The sequence below is a fragment of the Salmo salar genome, chromosome 13, assembly GCF_965601325.2.
Source record: "Salmo salar chromosome 13, fSalSal1, whole genome shotgun sequence".
Taxonomy (NCBI): Eukaryota; Metazoa; Chordata; class Actinopteri; order Salmoniformes; family Salmonidae; genus Salmo; species Salmo salar.
The window spans coordinates 102,036,401-102,059,676 of NC_138303.1; the positions used below are offsets into that span (position 1 = coordinate 102,036,401).

General features: G+C 44.6%; 1 protein-coding gene across 2 annotated transcripts in view; it reads left to right on the top strand.

The window, feature by feature from the left end:
• itga1 (integrin, alpha 1) overlaps nt 1–23,276 on the top strand; it is a 94,913-nt gene that overhangs the window by 15,464 nt on the left and 56,173 nt on the right. For both annotated transcript variants that reach the window (XM_014138709.3, XM_014138710.3), the window contains exon 2: nt 18,232–18,352. In XM_014138709.3, coding sequence (XP_013994184.3) covers nt 18,232–18,352 — 121 coding nt within the window. The remainder of the gene's footprint in view (nt 1–18,231; nt 18,353–23,276) is intronic.

Below are 23,276 nucleotides of genomic sequence, written 5' to 3' on the forward strand. Positions count from 1 at the left end.
TGTTACTTGGTGATATGGTGCTGCTAGTGATATACACCATACTCAGAATGTTACCTGGTGATATGGTACTGCTAGTGATAGACAACATTTAGAGACAGAATACAGACAGTGGAGTTGACACAAAGTTTGCATACATTATATACAACTAGGTAGAGTGAGCATAGAGCTATAAGAAAATGAGCAGATATACACATGTACAGTGGGTTTACCAGTGGAGGCTGCTGAGGGGAGGACGGCTCATACACTATATATTCAAAAGTATGTGAACACTCCTTCAAATTCGGCTATTTCAGCCACACCCTTTGCTGACAGGTATATAAAATCGAGCACACAGCCATGCAATCTCCATAGACAAACATTGGCAGTATAATGGCCTTACTGAAGAGCTCAGTGACTTTCAACGTCACTGTCATAGGATGCCACCTTTCCAACAAGTCAGTTCATAAAATGTCTACCCTGCTAGAGCTGTCCTGGTCAAATGTACATGCTGTTATTGTGAAGTGGAAATGTCTAGGACCAAGAACGGCTCAGCCGCGAAGTAGTAGGCCACACAAGCTCACAGAATGGGACCAACAAGTGCTGAAGAGCGTAGCGCGTAAAAATTGTCTGTCGGTTGCAACACTAACTGCCGAGTTCCAAACTGCCTCTGGAAGCAACAGCACAACAATTGTTTGTCGGGAGCTTATTGAAATGGGTTTCCATGGCCGAGCAATAGCACACAAGCCTAAGATTACCATGCGCAATGCCAAGCGTTGGCTGGAGTGGTGAAAAGCTCACCGCCATTGGACTCTGGAGCAGTGAAAACGTGTTCTCTGGAATGATGAATCACGCTTCACCATCTGGCAGTCCGACGGTCGAATCTGGGGTTTGCGGATGTCAGGAGAATGCTACCTGCCCCAATGCATAGTGCAGCGGGCAGACGCAGACCCAAACCAGATGGTGATGGAGGAGGTGAGGATGGACTGATCTGTAAAACCGGATCAGGATTGGCAGGGAGATTTTTTCAGCTGCCGCAAGTAATACATACGCTTTTGTGCCTTCTTGGTGACCGCTGTGATGTTATCCACCCACTTGACGTTTTGGGAGATGATTGTGCCCAGGAATTTGAATAATTCAGCTGTGCTGACAGCTGAGCCATCAATCTTGAGGGGGAGAGATGGTGGGGGGAGTTTTCTGAAGTCAACCACCATTTCTACAGTTTTTTCTGTGTTGAGTTATAGGTTATTGCGACTGCACCAGAACACTAGCCGGTCGACCTCTCCACAGTACATGGACTCATCGCTGTCGGTGATGAGACCGATCAGAGTAGTGTAGTCTGCAAATTTAGTAGTTAGACAGATGCGTTGTTGGAAGTTGGTGATGAATGAGTAGAGTAGAGGGGAGAGCACGCAGCCTTGCGGCGCACCAGTGCGGAGGGATAAAGAGTCCGAAAGGCTTTTTTCAAATCAAATGTATTTGTCACATGCGGAAAATACAACAGGTGTAGACCTTGCAGTGAAATGCTTACTTACAAGCCCTTAACAAACAATGCAGTTTAAAGAAAATACCGCCCAAAAAGTCATATTTAAAGAGCAGCAGTAAATAGCGGGGCTATATACAGGGGGTACCGGTACAGAATCAATGTGTCAATGTGCGTGGGCACCGGTGACGAGGTAATTGAGGTTATTATGTAAATGTAGGTAGAGTTATTAAAGTGGCTATGCATAGATAATAACAGAGTAGCAGCAGTATATGGGGGGGGGGGGGGGGGGGCAATGCAAATAGTCTGGGTAGCCATTTGATTAGCTGTTCAGCAGTCTTATGGCTTGGGGTAGAAGCTGTTTAGAAATCTCTTGGACCTAGACTTGGCGCTCCAGTACCGCTTGCTGTGCGGTAGCAGAGAGAACAGTCTATGACTATGGTGGCTGGAGTCTTTGACAATTTTTAGGGCCTTCCTCTGACACCACCTGGTGTAGAGGTCCTGGATGGCAGGAAGCTTGGCCCCGGTGATGTACTGGGCCGTATGCACTACCCTCTGCACAGTGCCTTGCGGTCGGAGGCCGAGAAGTTGCCATACCAGGCAGTGATGCAACCCGTCAGGATGCTCTCGATGGTGCAGCTGTAAAACCTATTGAGGATCTGAGGACCCATGACAAATCTTTTCAGTCTCCTGAGGGGGAATAAGTTTTGTTGTGTCCTCTTCACGACGATCTTGGTGTGTTTGGACCATGTTAGTTTGTTGGTGATGTGGACACCAAGGAACTTGAAGCTCTCAACCTGCTCCACTACAGCCCTGTCGATGAGAATGGGGGCGTGCTCGGTCCTCTTTTTCCTGTAGTCCACAATCATCTCCTTTGTCTTGATCATGTTGAGGGAGAGGTTGTTGTCCTTGCACCACATGGTCAGGTCTCTGACCTCCTCCTTTTAGGCTGTCTCATCATTGTCGGTGATCAGGCCTACCACTGTTGTGTCATCGGCAAACTTAATGATGGTGTTGGAGCCGTGCCTGGCCGTGCAGTCATGAGTGAACAGGGAGTACAAGATCCGTGTTGAGGGTCAGCATGACGGATGTGTTGTTACCTACCCCTACCACCGGGTGGCGGCCCGTCAGGAAGTCCAATATCCAGTTGCAGAGGGAGGTGTTTAGTCCCAGGGTCCTTAGATTAGTGATGAGCTTTGAGGTCACTATGGTGTTGAATGCTGAGCTGTAGTCAATGAATAGCATTCTCACATAGGTGTTCCTTTTATCCACGTGGGAAAGGGCAGTGTGGGGTGCAATAGAGATTGCATCATCTGTGGATCTGTTGGTGCGGTATGCAAATTGGAGTGGGTCTAGGGTTTCTGGGATAATGGTGTTGATGTGAGCCATGACCAGCCTTTCAAAGCATTTCATGGCTACAGACGTGAGTGCTACGGGTCGGTAGTCATTTAGGCAGGTTACCTTAGTGTTCTTGGGCACAGGGACTATAGTGGTCTGCTTGAAACATGTTGGTATTACAGACTCAGACAGGGAGAGGTTGAAAATGTCAGTGAAGACACTTGCCAGTTGGTTAGCGGTTGCCAGTTGCCAGTTGGTTAGCATGCTCGGAGTACATGTCCTGGTAATCCGTCTGGCCCTGCGGCCTTGTAAATGTTGACCTGTTTAAAGGAGAACGTGATCACACAGTCATCCGGAACAGCTGATGCTCTCATGCATGTTTCAGTGTTACTTACCTCGAAGTGAGCATAGAAGTCATTTAGCTCATCTGGTAGTCTCGTGTCACTGGGCAGCTCTCGGCTGTGCTTCCCTTTTTAGTCTGTAATAGTTCGCAAGCCGTGTTACATCCGACGAGCGTCGGAGCCGGTGTAGTATGATTCGATCTTAGTCCTGTATTGACGCTTTGCCTGTTTGATGGTTCGTCGGAGGGCATAGCGGGGTTTCTTATAAGCTTCCGGGTTAGAGTTCCGCTCCTTGAAAGCAGCAACTCTACTCTTTAGCTCAGTGAGAATGTTGCCTGTAATCCAAAGCTTCTGGTTGGGGTATGTACGTAGTCACTGTGGGGACGATGTCCTCAATGCACTTATTGATAAAGCCAGTGATTGATGTGGCGTACCCCTCAATGCCATCGGAAGAATCTGTCTGTGCTAGCAAAACAGTCCTGTAGTTTAGCATCTGCTTCATCTGACCACTTTTTTATAGACCGAGTCACTGGTGCTTCCTGCTTTAATTTTTGCTTGTAAGCAGGAATCAGGAGGATAGAGTTATGGTCAGATTTACCAAATGGATTGCAAAGGAGAGCTTTGTATGCGTCTCTGTGTGGAGTAAAGGTGGTCTAGAATTTTTTTCCCTCTGGTTGCACATTTAACATGCTGATAAAAATTAGCTGGAGAGCTGTTGCTCTAGCCTGTCTTTGTACTGCTGTTTGGCTGACTTAATTCATGAGGGTACCTTTTTCTTGGCCTCTCTATAGAGGTCCCTGGTCTTGCTCCTGTGGTCTTCCTCTTTGGCACTGTGGAGAGCCCTAAGCTCACCAGTGAACAATGGCAAGTCATTGCTGTGTAATAGAAACATATTTGATGGTATGCAGTTCTCTTCCTATAAATTGATATAGGATGTGAACCTGTCTGTGGAGTCGTGTATGTTGGCATTGTAGTCCTTGAATATGTTCAAATCCGTGGTGTCTACGCAGTAACATTTTATTATTTCTTATCATGTATGTAACAATCAGAAGTTACCTCTATAATGTGATCATGTTTAGTAATTGAAACGTTAAGCTGAATTTTATTGTTATTTTTTTTTGGAATCTTCCTACATTTGAATTATTACCTTGTTTATTGTGATTGAAGAGTTCTATCCATTTCCGGGTCAGAGATTTGACATTGAAATGAGGGTCGGTTCAAGTGCAAGGTTTTTCATGGTACGGGATATGCGGATGTAGCTTATTCCCAGGGGGACGTATATGTTCATATCCCTAACTTCAATTTATACTTAATGCATGGTGTAGCACCTTTATTGAAGTGTGTGTGCTATGGAAATAAATGTATGTTTATAATATGAACAGGTATATAATGTAATGGTTGCCCTTGTCTGTTAATTGATCAGTGTGTGAAACATATTCCCATTGGCTGATGCATAGTGGGTATTCTTATAAGAATCCTGTTATTTCTTTGTTTGAGAGCAGCAGGGAACAGGTCAGCATGCTGCCTGTTTTAAACGTACACTTGACTGCTCTCTTCTTTTGAAGCTGTATTTGATATTTATAATTTTTGTTCTTGTGTTGAAAGGTCCAGTTAATTTTTTTTGTATATATTGTACAGTAGCCGGTCTTTATCGGCATTTCATAAAATGCCTCACTCTGGGCAAGAAAAATCAGTTCTGCATTGTTATCTACAGGGAGAGGAAGGATGCCTAAGGGGAGAGGAAGGATGCCTAAGGGGAGAGGAAGGTTGCCTAAGAGGAGATGAATGTTGCCTACGAGGAGAGGAAGGTTGCCTACGGGGAGATGAAGGTTGCCTAAGGGGAGATGAAGGTTGCCTACGGGGAGAGGAAGGTTGCCTACGGGGAGATGAAGGTTGCCTAAGAGGAGATGAATGTTGCCTATGGGGAGATGAAGGTTGCCTACGGGGAGAGGAAGGTTGCCTAAGGGGAGATGAAGGTTGCCTAAAGGGAGAAGAAGAAGTGAACCCTGTGACCTCATCACGGGGTGTATTTTTTGTCTTTCTGTGAAATGTTTAATCGAGCGCAGCAGCTCCCGTAACTCCTATCCCAGCTTTGTGTTGCAAGTTAGCTCCGCTGATAAAAAGCTTTGTGATCAGCACTTTTGAACATGAGTCGGTTGTTAGTAATATTTGGATGAGGGTTTGGATGAGTTTGTGGGTGTGTGATAGAGCACGATTGGGGATGGGGAAGATTCTGGCATGAAATTCTTGACAACCAGCAGGGAGAATTATGTAATTCCGTGGGTGGTGACTTGTATTCCTATTCCTTGTTCCAGGCCTTTAAAAACCAGCGGTCCAAGGAATAGATTTGGAAGTTCCAGTTCCAATATGGAATCAGATATGGCAGGCAGCTCCATGGACTTCACACACAGTGCATACTGTAGATGGACACACAGTGAATGAATGGGAACGGTCCTTATTGAATGAATTGGTCAATTGGGAACAGTCCCTATTGAATGAATTGGTCAATTGGGAACAGTCCCTATTGAATGAATTGGTCAATTGGGAACAGTCCCTATTGAATGAATGGGTTAATGGGGAACGGTCCCTATTGAATGAATTGGTTAATGGGGAACAGTCCCTATTGAATGAATGGGTTAATGGGGAACGGTCCCTATTGAATGAATTGGTTAATGGGGAACGGTCACCTGTTGAATGAATTGGTTAATGGGGAACGGTCCCTGTTGAATGAATTGGTTAATGGGGAACGGTACCTGTTGAATGAATTGGTTAATGGGGAACGGTCCCTGTTGAATGAATGGATCAATTGGGTACGTTCCAATTGACTCTGAGGCATTATATTACTGTATGGCTGCCAATGTTGTTCTTGTTTAATGTACAGCGTCCTCTGCCTACATCCATGCCAGCTAACACTTGACTTGACCAATCGGACTCATCTTATGTTTTCTCAGTCCTGTCTTCATTGCATATTAAGACACGTCTGTGTCTGAGCACAACCTACACACATTCTGTTACATCCTACGTACACATTAAATTACTTTCCACCGAGATTTATAGGGACTCTAAATAGACAGCCACATCTACTGGTAGAGATGACTTTGTAGCCTAATCATATAACAATACATTTATTTATTTTTTATTTAACTAGGCAAGTCATCTTATTTACAATGACGGCCTACTCTGGGCCAATTGTGTGTCGCCCTATGGGACTCCCAATCACAGCCGGATGTGATACAGCCTGGATACGAACCAGGGACTGCAGTGACATCTCTTGCACTGAGATGAAGTGCCTTAGACCGCTGCACCACTCGGGAGCCCATTGGCACAGTGGTGGCGCATAAAACAGTGGCTAAGTGGCGCATAAAACAGTGACTAAGCAAATAGATGAATTCTACTGGGAACATACTGAGTCTCCAGTTGGAGTAAAAAGTCATTTCAGAACCCAATAGGACCCAACAGATAACCAATGTCAGAACCCAATAGAACCCAAGAGAGAACCAATGTCAGAACCCAGTAGAACCCAAGAGATAACCAATGTCAGAACCCAATAGAACCCCAAGAGAGAACCAATGTCAGAACCCAATAGAACCCAGGAGAGAACCAATGTCAGAACCCAATAGAACCCAAGAGATAACCAATGTCAGAACCCAATAGAACCCCAAGAGAGAACCAATGTCAGAACCCAATAGAACCCAGGAGAGAACCAATGTCAGAACCCAATAGAACCTAGAGATAACCAATGTCAGAACCCAGTAGAACCCAAGAGATAACCAATGTCAGAACCCAATAGAACCCCAAGAGAGAACCAATGTCAGAACCCAATAGAACCCAGGAGAGAACCAATGTCAGAACCCAATAGAACCTAGAGATAACCAATGTCAGAACCCAATAGAACCCAGGAGAGAACCAATGTCAGAACCCAATAGAACCTAGAGATAACCAATGTCAGAACCCAATAGAACCCAAGAGAGAACCAATGTCAGAACCCAATAGAACCCAAGAGAAAACCAATGTCAGAACCCAATAGAACCCAAGAGAGAACCAATGTCAGAACCCAATAGAACCCAAGAGAGAACCAATGTCAGAACCCAAGAGAGAATCAGAACCCAATAGAACCCAAGAGAGAACCAATGTCAGAACCCATAATAAAGAAAACAACCCAAGAGAGTGTTCCCTAGAACACAGTGACCAAGCAGTCAGGAAGAGAGAGAGGAACAGAGAGAGAGAGAGAGAGAGAGAGAGGGGGGGGTGTGGGGTGGATAGAGAGTATGAGAATGTGCTCCTGGTCCATGCCAACATATGTCTCGGAGAAGCAGAGTCAGACTATCCTTCTCATTAGAGAGCAGAGCACTGTGCTGCTGACGTCTTAATTCTTTCCCTGACTACCACTGCCTGCCAACTGATTTAGGATCAGTTTTACCACAGCTTGGAATGAGTTAGTGAACACTGCTTCCCGGAATGATCAGATTCTAGCGAACTGATTTAGGATCAGTTTTTTATCACTGCTCACCGCTAGCCTGAACTGAGTTAGTGATCACATCTGGCTCGGAGGGTCAAACACCAGACACTGACTTAGGATCAGTTTAACCACGGCTCACCTTACCACCTAACCTGAACTGATATGTAAGATCAATGTCAGGTTGCTCCACTTAATGGCTACCAGACCTGAAGTTTGATATTTTTCACAGGGTCAGTTAGTTTTACTTTTGTCAAGTGTGGTTGATCACACTTCTAACACTGATTGGGGATCAGTTTTACGGTTAAGTCTGGCTAACAGGCCTGTAGTGCTGATTTAAGGTGGACTTTATTGTGGCTAAGCATGGCTGACAGGTCGGGGGCGACCACAGACATGACGCAGAAAGGGTGTCGGTCTGGTTGGTATATATATCACCCCACATCAGAGGAGGACTGGATTTCATCTGAGACGTGCTGAAAGGATTTGAGTGCCTCTCACTGGGAGTGTTAAGTCACTTCTAGATTGTGTGTGTGTGTGTGTGTGTGTGTGTGTGTGTGTGTGTGTGTGTGTGTGTGTGTGTGTGTGTGTGTGTGTGTGTGTGTGTGTGTGTGTGTGTGTGTGTTGTGCTTGTTCAATTCAATCACCTAAAGACGTGACACACATGCAAGATGTTGTGATATTCTTAGTGGAAGGCAGGGCTGGCCAGTGGAAGGAAATGTCCCTCTTCTGTCCCCCTCAGTGCAGCACGTTTCCTATACATCAGGTATTCCCAAACTGGGTTACGCGCAATGCCGTCGGGGGTACGCCAAATAAAAATGTGATTCAAATAAAAACAACATTTTTAAACATTTTTTCTTCACATTTTCAAACGGTATATTTATATTTTCCAACGGGGCTATACATTTGGGTGAAGTTTTTTTCTCGCCTGAGTAGCCAAAAATAAAATGAAACCATCTAGTGTTCAGCGAAATAACAACACAACCTAGTCCAATAATTAACATCCAATCACATTAACTGTTATTCTCTCGTGGGAAACCTTCACTCTTGCGCAGACATTTAGAAATGAAACATAACAATTAGGAAAAAAAGCCACAGGAGTTTTTTGAGCAAGAATAAAGACTACTTTTGAGTAGTAAGACATGTATAAAAGCAACAGATACCATTAATAAGAAGGGGCTAGAAGCGTCTTATATGGTGAGCTACCGAGGGGCTAGGACAGGCAAGCCCAATACTATTGTGGAGGACTTAATTCTTCCCCCTGCTGCGGATATGGCTGGGACAATGCTGGGGGAAAAGGCCCAAAAAACTATACAGACAATGCCTTCATCAAACAACACAGTTTCACGACGCATCAATGACATGGCAGGAGATGTTTTGAAACAATTACTGCTTTGCATACAAGCCAGTGCATTCTATGCGTTACAGCTGGATGAGTCAACAGATGTGGCGGGCCTGGCACAGCTCCTGGTATATGTCTGTTACGTTTATGGGGGGTCAATTAAGGAAGACTTCCTCTTCTGCAAACCACTGACAACCAGGACAACATGAGAAGATATTTTTTAAGTACTGGACAGCTTTGTGACATCAAATGGACTTTGGTGGACAAGATGTGTTGGTATCTGTACTGATGATGCAATAGCCATGATAGCGAGTCATAGTGGAGTTGCTCCCGACGCCACTTGGGTACACTGCAGCATCCACCAAAAGGCTCTTGCTGCCAAGGGAATGCCTGACAGCTTGAAAGACTTTTTGGACACTATAGTGAAAATGGTTAACTTTGTTAAAGCAAGGCCCTTGAACTCTGGTGTATTTTCTGCATTATGCAATGATATGGGCAGCGACCATGTAACGCTTTTACAATATACAGAAGTGCGCTGGTTATCAAGGGGCAAAGTATTGACACGTTTTTTTGAATTGAGAGACGAGCTTAAAGTTTTCTTTACTGACCATAATTTTCACTTGTCTGACCGCTTGCATGATGACGAGTTTCTCACACGACTGGCCTATCTGGGTGATATTTTTTCTCACCTGAATTATCTGAATCTAGGAATACAGGGACTTTTCGCAACTATATTCATTGTGCGGGACAAAATTCTCTTCGATCATTTATTATTTTTATTATTAAACCTTTATTTAACCAGGAAGGGCTCATTGAGATTTAAAATCTATTTTTCAAGAGCGTCCTGGCCAAGATAGGCAGCACCAAGTCATTACAAAAATTATAGACAAAAAACATGAAAAACTACAAGTAATCTAGTAAAAACCATAGAATTCACAAGAGTATAACAAAATCAAAAACAGCAAATTAAAAACATTGACAGGTCAGGGAATCAGTCTCAAGATCATTCATCAGTGATTTAAAAATACCAATCGGGACAAGTTCTTCCAGTTTAAAAGTATTTTGTAAGGCGTTCCAAGACGATGGCTCAGAGTACATAAAAGCCCTTTTACCAAATTCAGTTCGGACATTTGGAACAGTTAGCAGGATAAAGTCCAGCGAACGAAGAGAGTACCCACCACATTTCTGAACAATAAAAATGGCCAAATAAAAAGGTAGTAAACCCAAAATGGCTTTGTAAATAAAAGTATACCAGGGACTGAGCCTACGAGTGACTAGAGAAGGCCAACCAACCCTGGTATACAAAGTGCAGTGGTGCATAAGGGTTTTGCAGTTTAAAATACATTTCAAAGTGCCATGGTAAAGGGTGTCAATTGATCTCAAACACTGAGCGGAAGCATTCATATATAAAATATCTCCATAGTCTAGTAAAGGCATAAATGTAGCTGATACTAGCCTCCTTCTGGCTTCAAAAGAAAAACAGGCCTTATTCCTAAAATAAAATCCCAATTTCAGCTTCAATGTTTTTGTAAATTGTTGTATGCGGAACATATCATAATCACAGTCGTGTATATTTCCACCCCAAGCAGACACATCGACGGCCCTGAAAGAACTTCATTCGACTCTATGTAAACTGGAAACCACATATCCTGAGGCTGCATTTATTGTAGCTGTGGATTTTAACAAGGCTAATCTGAAAACAAGGCTCCCTAAATTCTATCAGCATATTGATTGCACAACCCGGGCTGGAAAAACCCTGGATCATTATTATTCTAACTTCCACGATACATATAAGGCCCTCCCCGCCCTCCTTTCGGAAAAGCTGACCACGACTTCATTTTGTTGCTCCCAGCCTATAGACAGAAACTAAAACAGGAAGCTCCTGGCTCAGGTCTGTTCAACGCTGGTCCGACCAATTGGATTCCACGCTTCAAGATTGCTTCGATCACCTGGACTGGGATATGTTCCGCATAACGTCGAACAACAACATTGATGAATACGCTGATTCGGTGAGCGTGTTTATTAGCAAGTGCATCGGTGATGTTGTACCCACAGCGTCTTTTAAAACATTCCCCAACCAGAAACTGTGGATTGATGGCAGCATTTGCGCAAAACTGAAAGCGCGAACCCCTGCTTTTAATCAGGGCAAGGTGACCGGAAACATGACCGAATACAAACAGTGTAGCTATTCCCTCCGCAAGGCAATCAAACAAGCTAAGTGTCAGTATAGAGACAAAGTGGAGTCGCAATTCAATGGCTCAGACATGAGAGGTATGTGGCAGGATCTACAGTCAATCACGGACTACAAAAGAAAAACCAGCCCCGTCGCGGCCCACGATGTCTTGCTCCCAGACAGACTAAACAACTTCCTTGCTCGCTTTGAGGACAATACAGTGCCACTAACACGGCCCGCTACCAAAACCTGCGGGCTCTCCTTCACTGCTGCCAACGTGAGTAAAACATTTAAACGTGTTAACCCTCGCAAGGTTGCAGGTCCAGACGGCATTCCCGGCCACGTCCTTAGAGCATGCGCAGACCAGCTGGCTGGTGTGTTTACAGACATATTCAATCAATCCTTATCCCAGTCTGTTGTTCCCACATGCTTCAACAGGGCGACCATTGTTCCTGTTCCCAAGAAAGCTAAGGTAACTGAGCTAAATGACTACCGCCCTGTAGCACTCAATTCCATCATCATGAAGTGCTTTGAGAGACTAGTCAAGGATCATATCACCTCCACCCTACCTGACACCCTAGACCCACTCCAATTTGCTTACCGCCCCAATAGGTCCACTGACGATGCAATCGCCATCACACTGCCCTAACCCATCTGGACAAGAGGAATACCTATGTAAGAATGCTGTTCATCGATTACAGCTCAGCATTTAACACCAGAGTACCCTCCAAACTCGTCATTAAGCTCGAGACCCTGGGTCTCGACCCCGCCCTGCGCAACTGGGTCCTGGACTTCCTGACGGGCCGCCCCCAGGTGGTGAGGGTAGGTAACAACATCTCCACCCCACTGATCCTCAACACTGGGTCCCCACAAGGGTGCGTTCTCAGCCATCTCCTGTACTCCCTGTTCACACACGACTGCGTGGCCATGCATGCCTCCAACTCAATCATCAAGTTTGCAGACGACACTACAGTGGTAGGCTTGATTACCAACAACGACGAAACGGCCTACAGGGAGGAGGTGAGGGCCCTCGGAGTGTGGTGTCAGGAAAATAACCTCACACTCAATGTCAACAAAACAAAAGAGATGATCGTGGACTTCAGGAAACAGCAGAGGGAGCAGCCCCCTATCTACATTGACGGGACAGTAGTGGAGAGGGTGGAGAGTTTTAAGTTCCTCGGCGTACACATCACGGACAAACTGAAATGGTCCACCCACACAGACAGCGTGGTGAAGAAGGCGCAGCAGCGCGCCTCTTCAACCTCAGGAGGGTGAAGAAATTCGGCTTGTCACCAAAAACACTCAAACTTTTAGATGCACAATCGAGAGCATCCTGTCAGGCTGTATCACCGCCTGGTACGGCAGCTGCTCCGCCCATAACCGTAAGGCTCTCCAGAGGGTAGTGAGGTCTGCACAACGCATCACCGGGGGCAAACTACCTGCCCTCCAGGACACCTACACCACCCGATGTCACAGGAAGGCCAAAAAGATCATCAAGGACAACAACCACCCGAGCCACTGCCTGTTCACCCTGCTATCATCAAGAAGGCGAGGTCAGTACAGGTGCATCAAAGCGGGGACCGAGAGACTGAAAAACAGCTTCTATCTCAAGGCCATCAGACTGTTAAACAGCCATCACTAACATTGAGTTGCTACTGCCAACATACTGACTCAACTCAAGCCACTTTAATAATAGGAAAATTGATTATAATCAATTTATCACTTGCCACTTTATATTATTTATATGAGATAATGTTCACATAACCTACATTATTCATCTCATATGTATATACTGTTCGCTATACCATCTACTGCATCTTGTCATCTTGATGTATTAGATGTATCACTAGCCACTTTAAACAATGCCACTTTATATGTTTACTTACCCTACATTACTCATCTCATATGTATATACTGTACTCTATACCATCTACTGCATCTTGCCATCCTGATGTAATTAAATGTATCCGTCACGGGCATCGTACGGATTGGACCAAAACGCAGCGGGAGTGTGTATACGCATCTTCTTTTTATTAGGCAGAAAGAAGGAAAACCAAAACACACGTATACAAAAACAACAACAGTAAACAGTCCTGTAACAATTACAGCTATACAAAGAACAACTACCCACAAATCCCATAGAAAAAACACCTCTTAAATAGGACCTTCAATTAGAAGCAACGAGGAGCAGCTGCTTCCAATTGAAGGTCAACCCAATAAACACCACATAGAAATAAACATACTAGAACTAACATAGAAATAAACTAACAAGAACATAGCCCAACAAACCCCGAAACACTCTAAACAAACACCCCCTGCCACGCCCTGACCAAACTACAATAATAAACAACCTATTTTACTGGTCAGGACGTGACAGTATCACTAGCCACTTTAAACAATGCCACTTTATATAATGTTTTCATACCCTACATTACTCATCTCATATGTCTGTACTGTACTCTATACCATCTACTGCATCTTGCCTATGCCGTTCGGCAATCGCTCATTCATATATTTTTATGTACATATTCGTATTCATTCCTTTACACTTGTGTGTATAAGGTAGTTGTTGTGAAATTGTTAGGTTAGATTACTTGTTAGATATTACTGCATGGTCGGAACTAGAAGCACAAGCATTTCGCTACACTTGCATTAACATCTGCTAACCATGTGTAAGTGACAAATAAAATTTGATTTGGTTTGAATTGAGGCTATGATTAAGAAGTTGGAGCTCTTCTCTGTCTGCATTAACAAGGACAACACACAGGTCTTTCCATCATTGTATGATTTTTTTGTGTGCAAATGAACTCAAGCTTACGGACAATGTCAAATGTGATATAGCGAAGCACCTGAGTGAGCTGGGTGTGTGTGTGTGTGTGTGTGTGTGTGTGTGTTTTGGATTAACGGATGGACTGAGGGAAGAAAATATTGACCTTGTCTGCAAGGAGGAGAGGAGGAAAGGAGGGTTACCTGGCTGATGTTCCAGTCTCTGCAGTTCTCTCTCTCTCTCTCTCTCTCTCTCTCTCTCTCTCTCTCTCTCTCTCTCTCTCTCTCTGTGTGTCTCTGTCTCTGTCTCTCTCATAATCTCTCTCTGTCTCTTACTTCTCCATCCTGTTCTCTGTGTCCAGACGATGGATCTGAGATTGACTGTTCTGTGAGGCACCTCAGGGTATATCTGTGTCTCTGGCCGTGTCTGTGTCTGCGTCCCATATATCACCCTATTCCCTATTTTGTGCACTACGTTTGACCAGATCTTTATGGACTCTGTATAGTGCACTATATAGGGAGTAGGGTGCCGTTCGGGACACAGCTTTGGCTCCTGTTTACAAGCCACATCGGAGATTGCAGAGGAAGCTCATCATGTTTATCTAGCACCCCAAAACGAAGTAGATGCTCCCAAAGACAACAGAGGCTGACAATAACCAGCCATGATATCCGTGCTGATGCTCACGGACACATTAAAAGTCAGGACAGGACAGAGATGGTGCAATGAACAGTTCCCTAGAAAAACAGTTGCTCCCTAAGAAAACAAAGGGTAATGACCCATTTTAACATTTATTTAACTAGGCAATTCAGTTAAGAACAAATTCTTATTTACAATGACGGCCTACCCCGGCCAAACCCGGACGACGCTGGTCCAATTGTGCGCCGCCCTATGGGACTCCCAATCACGGCCGGATGTGATTCAGCCTGGATTCAAACCAGGGACTGTAGTGTCACCTCTTGCACTGAGATGCAGTGCCTTAGACTGCTGCGCCACTCAGGAGCACATCCATCCAGTCTGGCCTCGGGGACATAGAGGCCTTCATACTCTGGTCCCAGACACATACTGGTTAGGGTATTCAAACTCAGGACTGGACAGAAGTAACCTCATCCCCAGGCTAATTGTTTACGAAGCAATTGTTGGGGAGGAAGTGTCTGGCTCACTAGACTAGGACAGGAGGTGGTGTATAGAAAACAGAACCTGATTATGACTAATCAAGTCCAGTCTGGTCTTAGGAATGTTCTGTACTGTAGGGTTATTCATGGAGGTGGTGTATAGAAAACAGAACCTGATTATGACTCACCAAGTCCAGTCTGGTCTTAGGAATGTTCTGTACTGTAGGGTTATTCATGGAGGTGGTGTATAGAAAACAGAACCTGATCACCATGACAACGTAGGGGCATTTAAACCTACAGGTAACTGACAAAATGAAGGCAACACCAAAATAAAGTATCTTAATCGGACGTTGGACCACCACGAGCCAGAACAGTTTCAATGCAACTTGGCATAGATATTACAAGTGTCTGGAACTCTATTGTAGGGATGCGACACCATTCTTCCACAAGAAATTCCATAATTTGGTGTTTTGTTGATGGTGGTGGAAAACTCTGTCTCAGGTGCTGCTCCAGAATCTCCCATAAGTGTTCAATTGGTGTGAGATGTGGTGACTGTGACACACACACACACACACACACACACACACACACACACACACACACACACACACACACACACACACACACACACACACACACACACACACACACCCTTTAAACCCCCTATGCTTTTTTTAAGACCCCTCTTTCAAAGTCACTGAGATCTCTTATTCTAACCATGGTAGCCAGAATAATGGGCAACTGGGTATTTTTAAACATGACATAAAGCATGATGGGATGTTAATTGCTTAATTAACTCAGGTTCGGAGACACCTGCTTTCAATATACTTTGTATCCCTCATTTACTCAAGTGTTTCCTTTATTTTGGCAGTTACCTGTATGACAGTACAGAGAAGGTACAAATGAAAACATGCACGTCTGGTCTCGGGTCTCTCTGGTCTTGCTCTCATACTGCTGTCTAAAACTCAGGACAGGTCAGAGTTGGTGCAAACAGAATGACTCATTTGGAGAAAGGGCAGTGGTGTCCAAGTGGTTGCAGTGTACAGACAGCGTAATACGTTTTAATAAGAGGCCTCTGTAAAAGACCTACAGAATATGCTGCAGACAAAGTAGATGAAGCACTGGAAATGGAAAGTGGCTTGGAAGTCTTACAGTGAGCTTTGTATGGAAGGCCTGTGGCTAACTGGCTGCACGTGGACCATTCATATTAACCATGTCTGCTCTGCTCTCTGACACTCAGTACAGTACACTGGTTCTTTTGTCTGCTTCTGTTTGTCTGTGACAAATACATAATCGACCAGTGTTAAGGCTTCCTGCATGGTGCCGTGTCCAACTCCAAGTGTAGCATAAAGTGAATGTGTACTCCCACAGCTGATCTCCATACTGTAGGCATCAGTACAGTATGTTTTTGTGATGTTTGGCTGTGGGATGCTCAATCCTCATTACTAGAACACAAGTCTGTGTTGTGTCCAGTATTCATCATCTGTGTGTTTGGTGGTCTTCGTGTTTTGTCTCTCTCCTCTACTACTCAGTCTCTTGGCCCATGTTTCAGTGCTCTGCTAATCCTCACATCCCCCTCACAAATCCAGGAATTGAATAAATTGCTTGGAGGAATTCCATGGCACACTAAAAATGAAAAGTGTCATTGTTGGCGGAAGCACAATGAGACGTTCAAAGTCTATATTTAGATATTTAGTGGGTCTATAGTTCACAGTAGCTAAATAGCGGACTGGGGAGGTCTGGTGAAGATGGCATTGTCTTGAAGGGGTCAGATGTTAGAGGTCAGAGGAGGCAGAGGGGTCTCTGACAGACAGAACTCTGTTGGCATTCTATGATGACATTCCTCTGTCTTCTATGAACACAGGACGGGCTCTCTCTTTCTCTCTCACTCACTTTCTCTCTCAATCTTTCTCTCCCTGTCTTTCTTTCTCTCTCTCTCTCTTTCTCTCTTTCTCACTCTCTCTCTCTCGCTCAATTCAATTCAAGGGGCTTTATTAGCATGGGAAACATATGTTAACATTGCCAAAGCAAGTGAGTTAGATAATATACAAAAGTGAAATAAGCAATAAAAATGAACAGTAAACATTACACTCACAGAAGTTCCAAAAGAATAAAGTAAACTGTATATATACAGTTGTAACGATGTACAAATGGTTAAAGTACAAAAGTGAAAATAAATAAGCATAAATATTGGTTATATTTACAATGGTGTTTGTTCTTCACTGATTGACCTTTTCTCGTCGCAACAGGTCACAAATCTTGCTGCTGTGATGGCACACTGTGTTATTTTACCCAGTAGATATGGGAGTTTATCAAAATCTCTCTCTCTCTCTCGCTCTCTCTCTCTCTCTCTCTCTCTCTCTCTCTCTCTCTCTCTCTCTCTCTCTCTCTCTTTCTCTCTTTCTCTCCCTCTCTCTCTCCCTCCACTCTCCCCCTCTCTCTCTCTCTCTCTCGCTCTGTACAGTGGATATGGTTATGATTTCCTTATAGTACGTCCATCTCACTGCCTTTTGTATTCTATACAGGTCAATTCAAAATGCTTTATTGGCATGACGAACATTACATTTGTATTGCGAAGGCAACAAAACACAAGTAAAAACCCTATTTAGGAACATTTAAGATACTACCCATGGAACTTTTCGCTGCTTCTTTTTTGTGTAACATATTGTGTAAATATTTATGTTTTAGATTTTTCCTGCTTGCCAATAACTTCTCTGTAAATATGAGGGAAGATCATTGATACTGCAATATTTTACCAAAATGACATTTTTATCTCATTATCATATAATTTTTGGGTAATAACTAAGTACCTTACTGTGATTGTTTTCAATTAAAATGGTCAAAAAGGAACAATAATAGCTTCTTAGCAAAGATACATTTCTCAAGCAAGAATTTAGCTAGGACTGTCTGGGAGTGGTCTAAGTGGGGAGGGGAAAACTGAAAATGAGCTGTTATTGGCAGAGAGGTTTGGAACTCTCTTTCTTATTGGTCTACAAACTAATTTACCTCCTGGTGATGTCACCATGGAATGCCAAAACTCCATCCCACCAAAACAGGCTTAAATTTCAGGCGGTCTTTTCAAACAGCTCTTACACTAAAATGACATTATCATCATTTTCACAACCTCATAGTGTGTAAATATATATATAAAACACATGAAAATCACGTTTTTGACTGCATCTAGATCTTTTCTCGGATAAAAGTGTTTGTTTGCTCTGTAGTAACAACAGTTCTCTTTTCTTGCAGTGTTGCTACCATGTGTGTTGTCGTTTAACGTGGATGACAAGAATGGGGAGACTTTCAATGGTCCGCTGGAGGACATGTTTGGATACTCAGTCCAGCAGTTTGAGAACAGTGAGGGGAAGTGGTGAGTCCATTCGTGTTATCGTCCACAAGACCTAGGTTCACATAGTGTCCGTTTTCTTTCAAATACTTTAGCTGAACTTGATTAACTTCTATGGGCTAGGTGGGACGTTTGCGTCCCACCCTAGTCAACAGCCAGTGGAATCGCGTGGCGCGAAATACAAATACCTCAAAAATGCTATAACTTCAATTTCTCAAACATATGACTATTTTACACCATTTTAAAGACAAGACTCTCGTCAATCTACCCACATTGTCCGATTTCAAAAAGGCTTTACAGCGAAAGCAAAACATTAGATTATGTCAGGAGAGTACCCTGCCAAAAATAATCACAGCCATTTTCAAAGCAAGCATATATGTCACAAAAACCAAAACCACAGCTAAATGCAGCACTAACCTTTGATGATCTTCATCAGATGACACTCCTAGGACATTATGTTACACAATACATGCATGTTTTGTTCAATCAAGTTCATATTTATATCAAAAACCAGCTTTTTACATTAGCATGTGATGTTCAGAACTAGTACACCCACCGAAAACTTCCGGTGAATTTACTAAATTACTCATGATAAACGTTGACAAAATACATAACAATTATTTTAAGAATTATAGATACAGAACTCCTTTATGCAAACGCTATGTCAGATTTTAAAATAGCTTTTCGGCGAAAGCACATTTTGCAATATTCTGAGTACATAGCTCGGCCATCACAGGCTAGCTAATTTGACACCCACCAAGTTTGGGGCTCACTAAACTCAGAATTACTATTAGAAAAATTGGATTACCTTTGCTGTTCTTCGTCAGAATGCACTCCCAGGACTTCTACTTCAACAACAAATGTTGTTTTGTTTCCAAATAATCCATAGTTATATCCAAATAGCAGCGTTTTGTTCATGCGTACAGGTCACTATCCGAAGGGTAACGCGCGAGCGCATTTCGTGACAATAAATTTCCAAATATTCCATTACCGTACTTAGAAGCATGTCAAACGCTGTTTAAAATCAATTTTTATGCTATTTTTCTCGTAAAATAGCGATAATATTCCAACCGAGCAACGCTGTATTCATTCAAAGGCTGAAAGAAAAAAAATGGAGAAGTCTCGTGAACGCGCATCTCAGTCTCACTGTCCCCAGGCTGACCACTCACAAACAGAGCTGCTGTACTTTGCCCAGAGACAGCAGACACCCCATTCCACTTTCTGGCGGCTTTAGAGAGCCAATGGAAGCCTTAGAAAGTGTCACGTTACAGCACAGATGCTGTATTTTTGATAGAGATGCAACAGAAGGACAACAAATTGTCAGACAGGGCACTTCCTGTATGGAATCTTCTCAGGTTTTGGCCTGCCATATTAGTTCTGTTATACTCACAGACACCATTCAAACAGTTTTAGAAACTTTAGAGTGTTTTCTATCCAAATCAAACAATTATATGCATATTCTCATTTCTGGGCAAGAGTAGTAACCAGTTTAAATCGGGTACGTTTTTTATCCGGCTGTGAAAATACTGCCCCCTAGCCCCAACAGGTTAAGCTTGCCTGGTTCCATGGAATCAATGAAATAGTCCCAAAAGTTTAAACAGCAAACACAGCCCAACTGGCACTCCAGACAGGCTCAATAAAACACTGAAAGTATTTAAAGAGAAAACAAATACTGTTTGAACCCAGGTCTATTTGAACCCACTCTAACACTTGTCACTGGCCATGTCTGAATACCCATACTTACGTTCTAAGTTGTAGCATTTTAGGTATGCGAAAATAGAACGTTGGTTATGTGACATCTCGATAATCGAGTATGCTTTAAATTCCAGGATGTTAAACTAAATTAGATGATTTCGGCTTTTCATCGAGTAGAATTCACTGCACACTTTTGAGGAAAGGAATGGGCTTTCCAGACTCACCTGTGTTTGACAGCAGCTTATCATCAGCTGACAATGAGATAAGAGGACGCGCTTTAATACATTTAGCGAATAGCGTGCACATTGGATGACGCATTCTCATGATGGGTGATCCTAGTGCGTTATTTGTTGCTCACTGTATTCGTTTTTGACTAAACACTGCTTTCAAAAAAATTATGTTGTACGATTAGTACACAGTTTTAGTAAGTAGTAGGCAAGACAGATTTCGGACAAGGCCACTGTCTTTTTCCACTTATCTCTCCTGCCTTGTGGTTGATATCAGTCAGTACTGGTAGTCAGAGTTGGGGTCAATTCCATTTAAATTCCAATCAATTCAAGAAGTACACTGAAATTCTAAATCTCTTCAATGCATTTCAATGAGGAACATTTTCAATTGGAATTGGAATTTGGTTTAGTTTCTGAATTGACTGGAATTGAAATGGAATTGACCCCAACCCTGACAGTAGTTTGGTTTCCTGTTAGCTGAACAAGTTCAACATTGAGATACAGTATCTTGCAATACTGATTGCAATCATATCGTGACTTATGTGTCCCTCCCTGTAAAGTTGACAATTTCATAATTTTTTCTTCATCCCATTCCCCCCAGCCCAACATCCTCCCCTCTCAGCTTCCCATCCCATTCCCCCCAGCCCAACATCCTCCCCCGTCAGCTTCCCATCCCATTCCCCCCAGCCCAACATCCTCCCCCCTCAGCTTCCCATCCCATTCCCCCCAGCCCAACATCCTCCCCCCTCAGCTTCCCATCCCATCCCCCCAGCCCAACACCCCCCGCCCCCTCAGCTTCCCATCCCATTCCCCCCAGCCCAACATCCTCCCCCCTCAGCTTCCCATCCCATTCCCCCCAGCCCAACACCCCCCGCCCCCTCAGCTTCCCATCCCATTCCCCCCAGCCCAACATCCTCCCCCCTCAGCTTCCCATCCCATTCCCCCCAGCCCAACATCCTCCCCCGTCAGCTTCCCATCCCATTCCCCCCAGCCCAACATCCTCCCCCGTCAGCTTCCCATCCCATTCCCCCAGCCCAACACCCCCCGCCCCCCTCAGCTTCCCATCCCATTCCCCCAGCCCAACACCCCCCGCCCCCTCAGCTTCCCATCGCATTCCCCCCAGCCCAACATCCGCCCCCCTCAGCCTCCCATCCCATTCCCCCAGCCCAACATCCTCCCCCGTCAGCTTCCCATCCCATTCCCCCAGCCCAACATCCTCCCTGCAGCTTCCCATCCCATTCCCCCAGCCCAACATCCTCCCTGCAGCTTCCCATCCCATTCCCCCAGCCCAACATCCTCCCCCCGCAGCTTCCCATCCCATTCCCCCAGCCCAACACCCCCCGCCCCCTCAGCTTCCCATCCCATTCCCCCAGCCCAACACCCCCCGCACCCCTCAGCCTCCCATCCCATTCTCCCCAGCCCAACACCCCCCGCCCCCCTGCAGCTTCCCATTCCATTCCCCCCATTCCCCTGCAGCCTAACACCATCTGTCTCATATAAAGAGTCCCTCCCTCCGCCTGTTAAGTGAACACAACCTACCAGAGTATCCACTCAGCCCGCCAGTAAAGACACCGTGAAACCATGATCCCTCTCTTAATTGGTCAAGGAACACATATTATAGTAAATTTACTATTACATGAAACTGCGTCTGCCCCCCTTTAGAGAAAGGTACTGTCCCCTCAGACAGAGAGAGAGACAGTCGGCCCCTATAGTTCTCCAACGGAGGCCCTGACAGTGTGAGCCTCTGGGTGTGTCCTAAATGGCACCCTATTACCTACACAGTACACTACTGCCTAAATAGGGAATAGGGGGCCATTTGGGACTCACCCTCTAACTCACCCTCTAACTATCCCCATACATTCAGCTGGAATGGGCTTATTAAACTCATATGGGACCAGTTACGATAATTCAGTCCTTCTCAATCAGCAGGAGCAGCTGTGATGAGGAACGATGAACGATCCCACAGCTTTCTTCTTTTACAGAGTTCATGTAGAGAATGCCCTGATGGCTCCAGTTACTCTCACGTGTACACAGATAGATACCACTGTATAAGAGTGACGAGGGCTAGTGATGTGTTTGTTCCAATGTCCACACTTGCATACCATTTGAAGGCATGTTTACACTTGGAATTTCACCCAAAGATCATGTTAAAGCAGGACCTGATAGTTCCAGTTACTGTCTAGTGCACAAATACTACACATACTAACATATCATACCATAGAATGCATGCCTGACACTAGTTTCATTTTAAGACATATGCTAGCAGTATGTGTTGATATTGGAGCAGAGCCTTGGTTGGGCTGATCATTTACACAAACCTCCCTTAAAGTCAGAGAGAGAGAGAGAAAGAGAGATAAATTGTGCCTAGATGAGTTACTGTAAATGTGAGGTGTGTGATCGTAACCTGGGTGTGTGCTAAGACAGTCTGCTAGGACAGTGTGCTAGGTCAGTGTGCTAGGTCAGTGTGCTAGGTCAGTGTGCTAGGTCAGTGTGCTAGGCCAGTGAGCTAGGTCAGTGTGCTAGGTCAGTGTGCTAGGTCAGTGTGCTAGTCCAGCTAGGTCAGTGAGCTAGGCCAGTGTGCTAGGACAGTGTGCTAGGTCAGTGTGCTAGGTCAGTGTGCTAGGCCAGCTAGGTCAGTGAGCTAGGCCAGTGTGCTAGGACAGTGTGCTAGGTCAGTGTGCTAGGTCAGTGTGCTAGGCCAGCTAGGTCTGTGAGCTAGGCCAGTGAGCTAGGTCAGTGTGCTAGGACAGTGTGCTAGGACAGTGTCCTAGTCCAATGTGCTAGGACAGTGTGCTTGGACAGTGTGCTAGGACAGCTAGGACAGTGTGCTAGGTCAGTGTGATAGGTCAGTGTGCTAGGACAGCTAGGACAGTGTGTTAGGTGAGTGTGCTAGGTCAGTGTGCTAGGACAGTGTGCTAGGACAGCTAGGTCAGTGTGCAAGGACAGTGTGCTAGGTCAGTGTGCTAGGTCAGTGAGCTAGGACAGTGTGCTAGGACAGTGTGCTAGGTCAGTGTGCTAGGACAGCT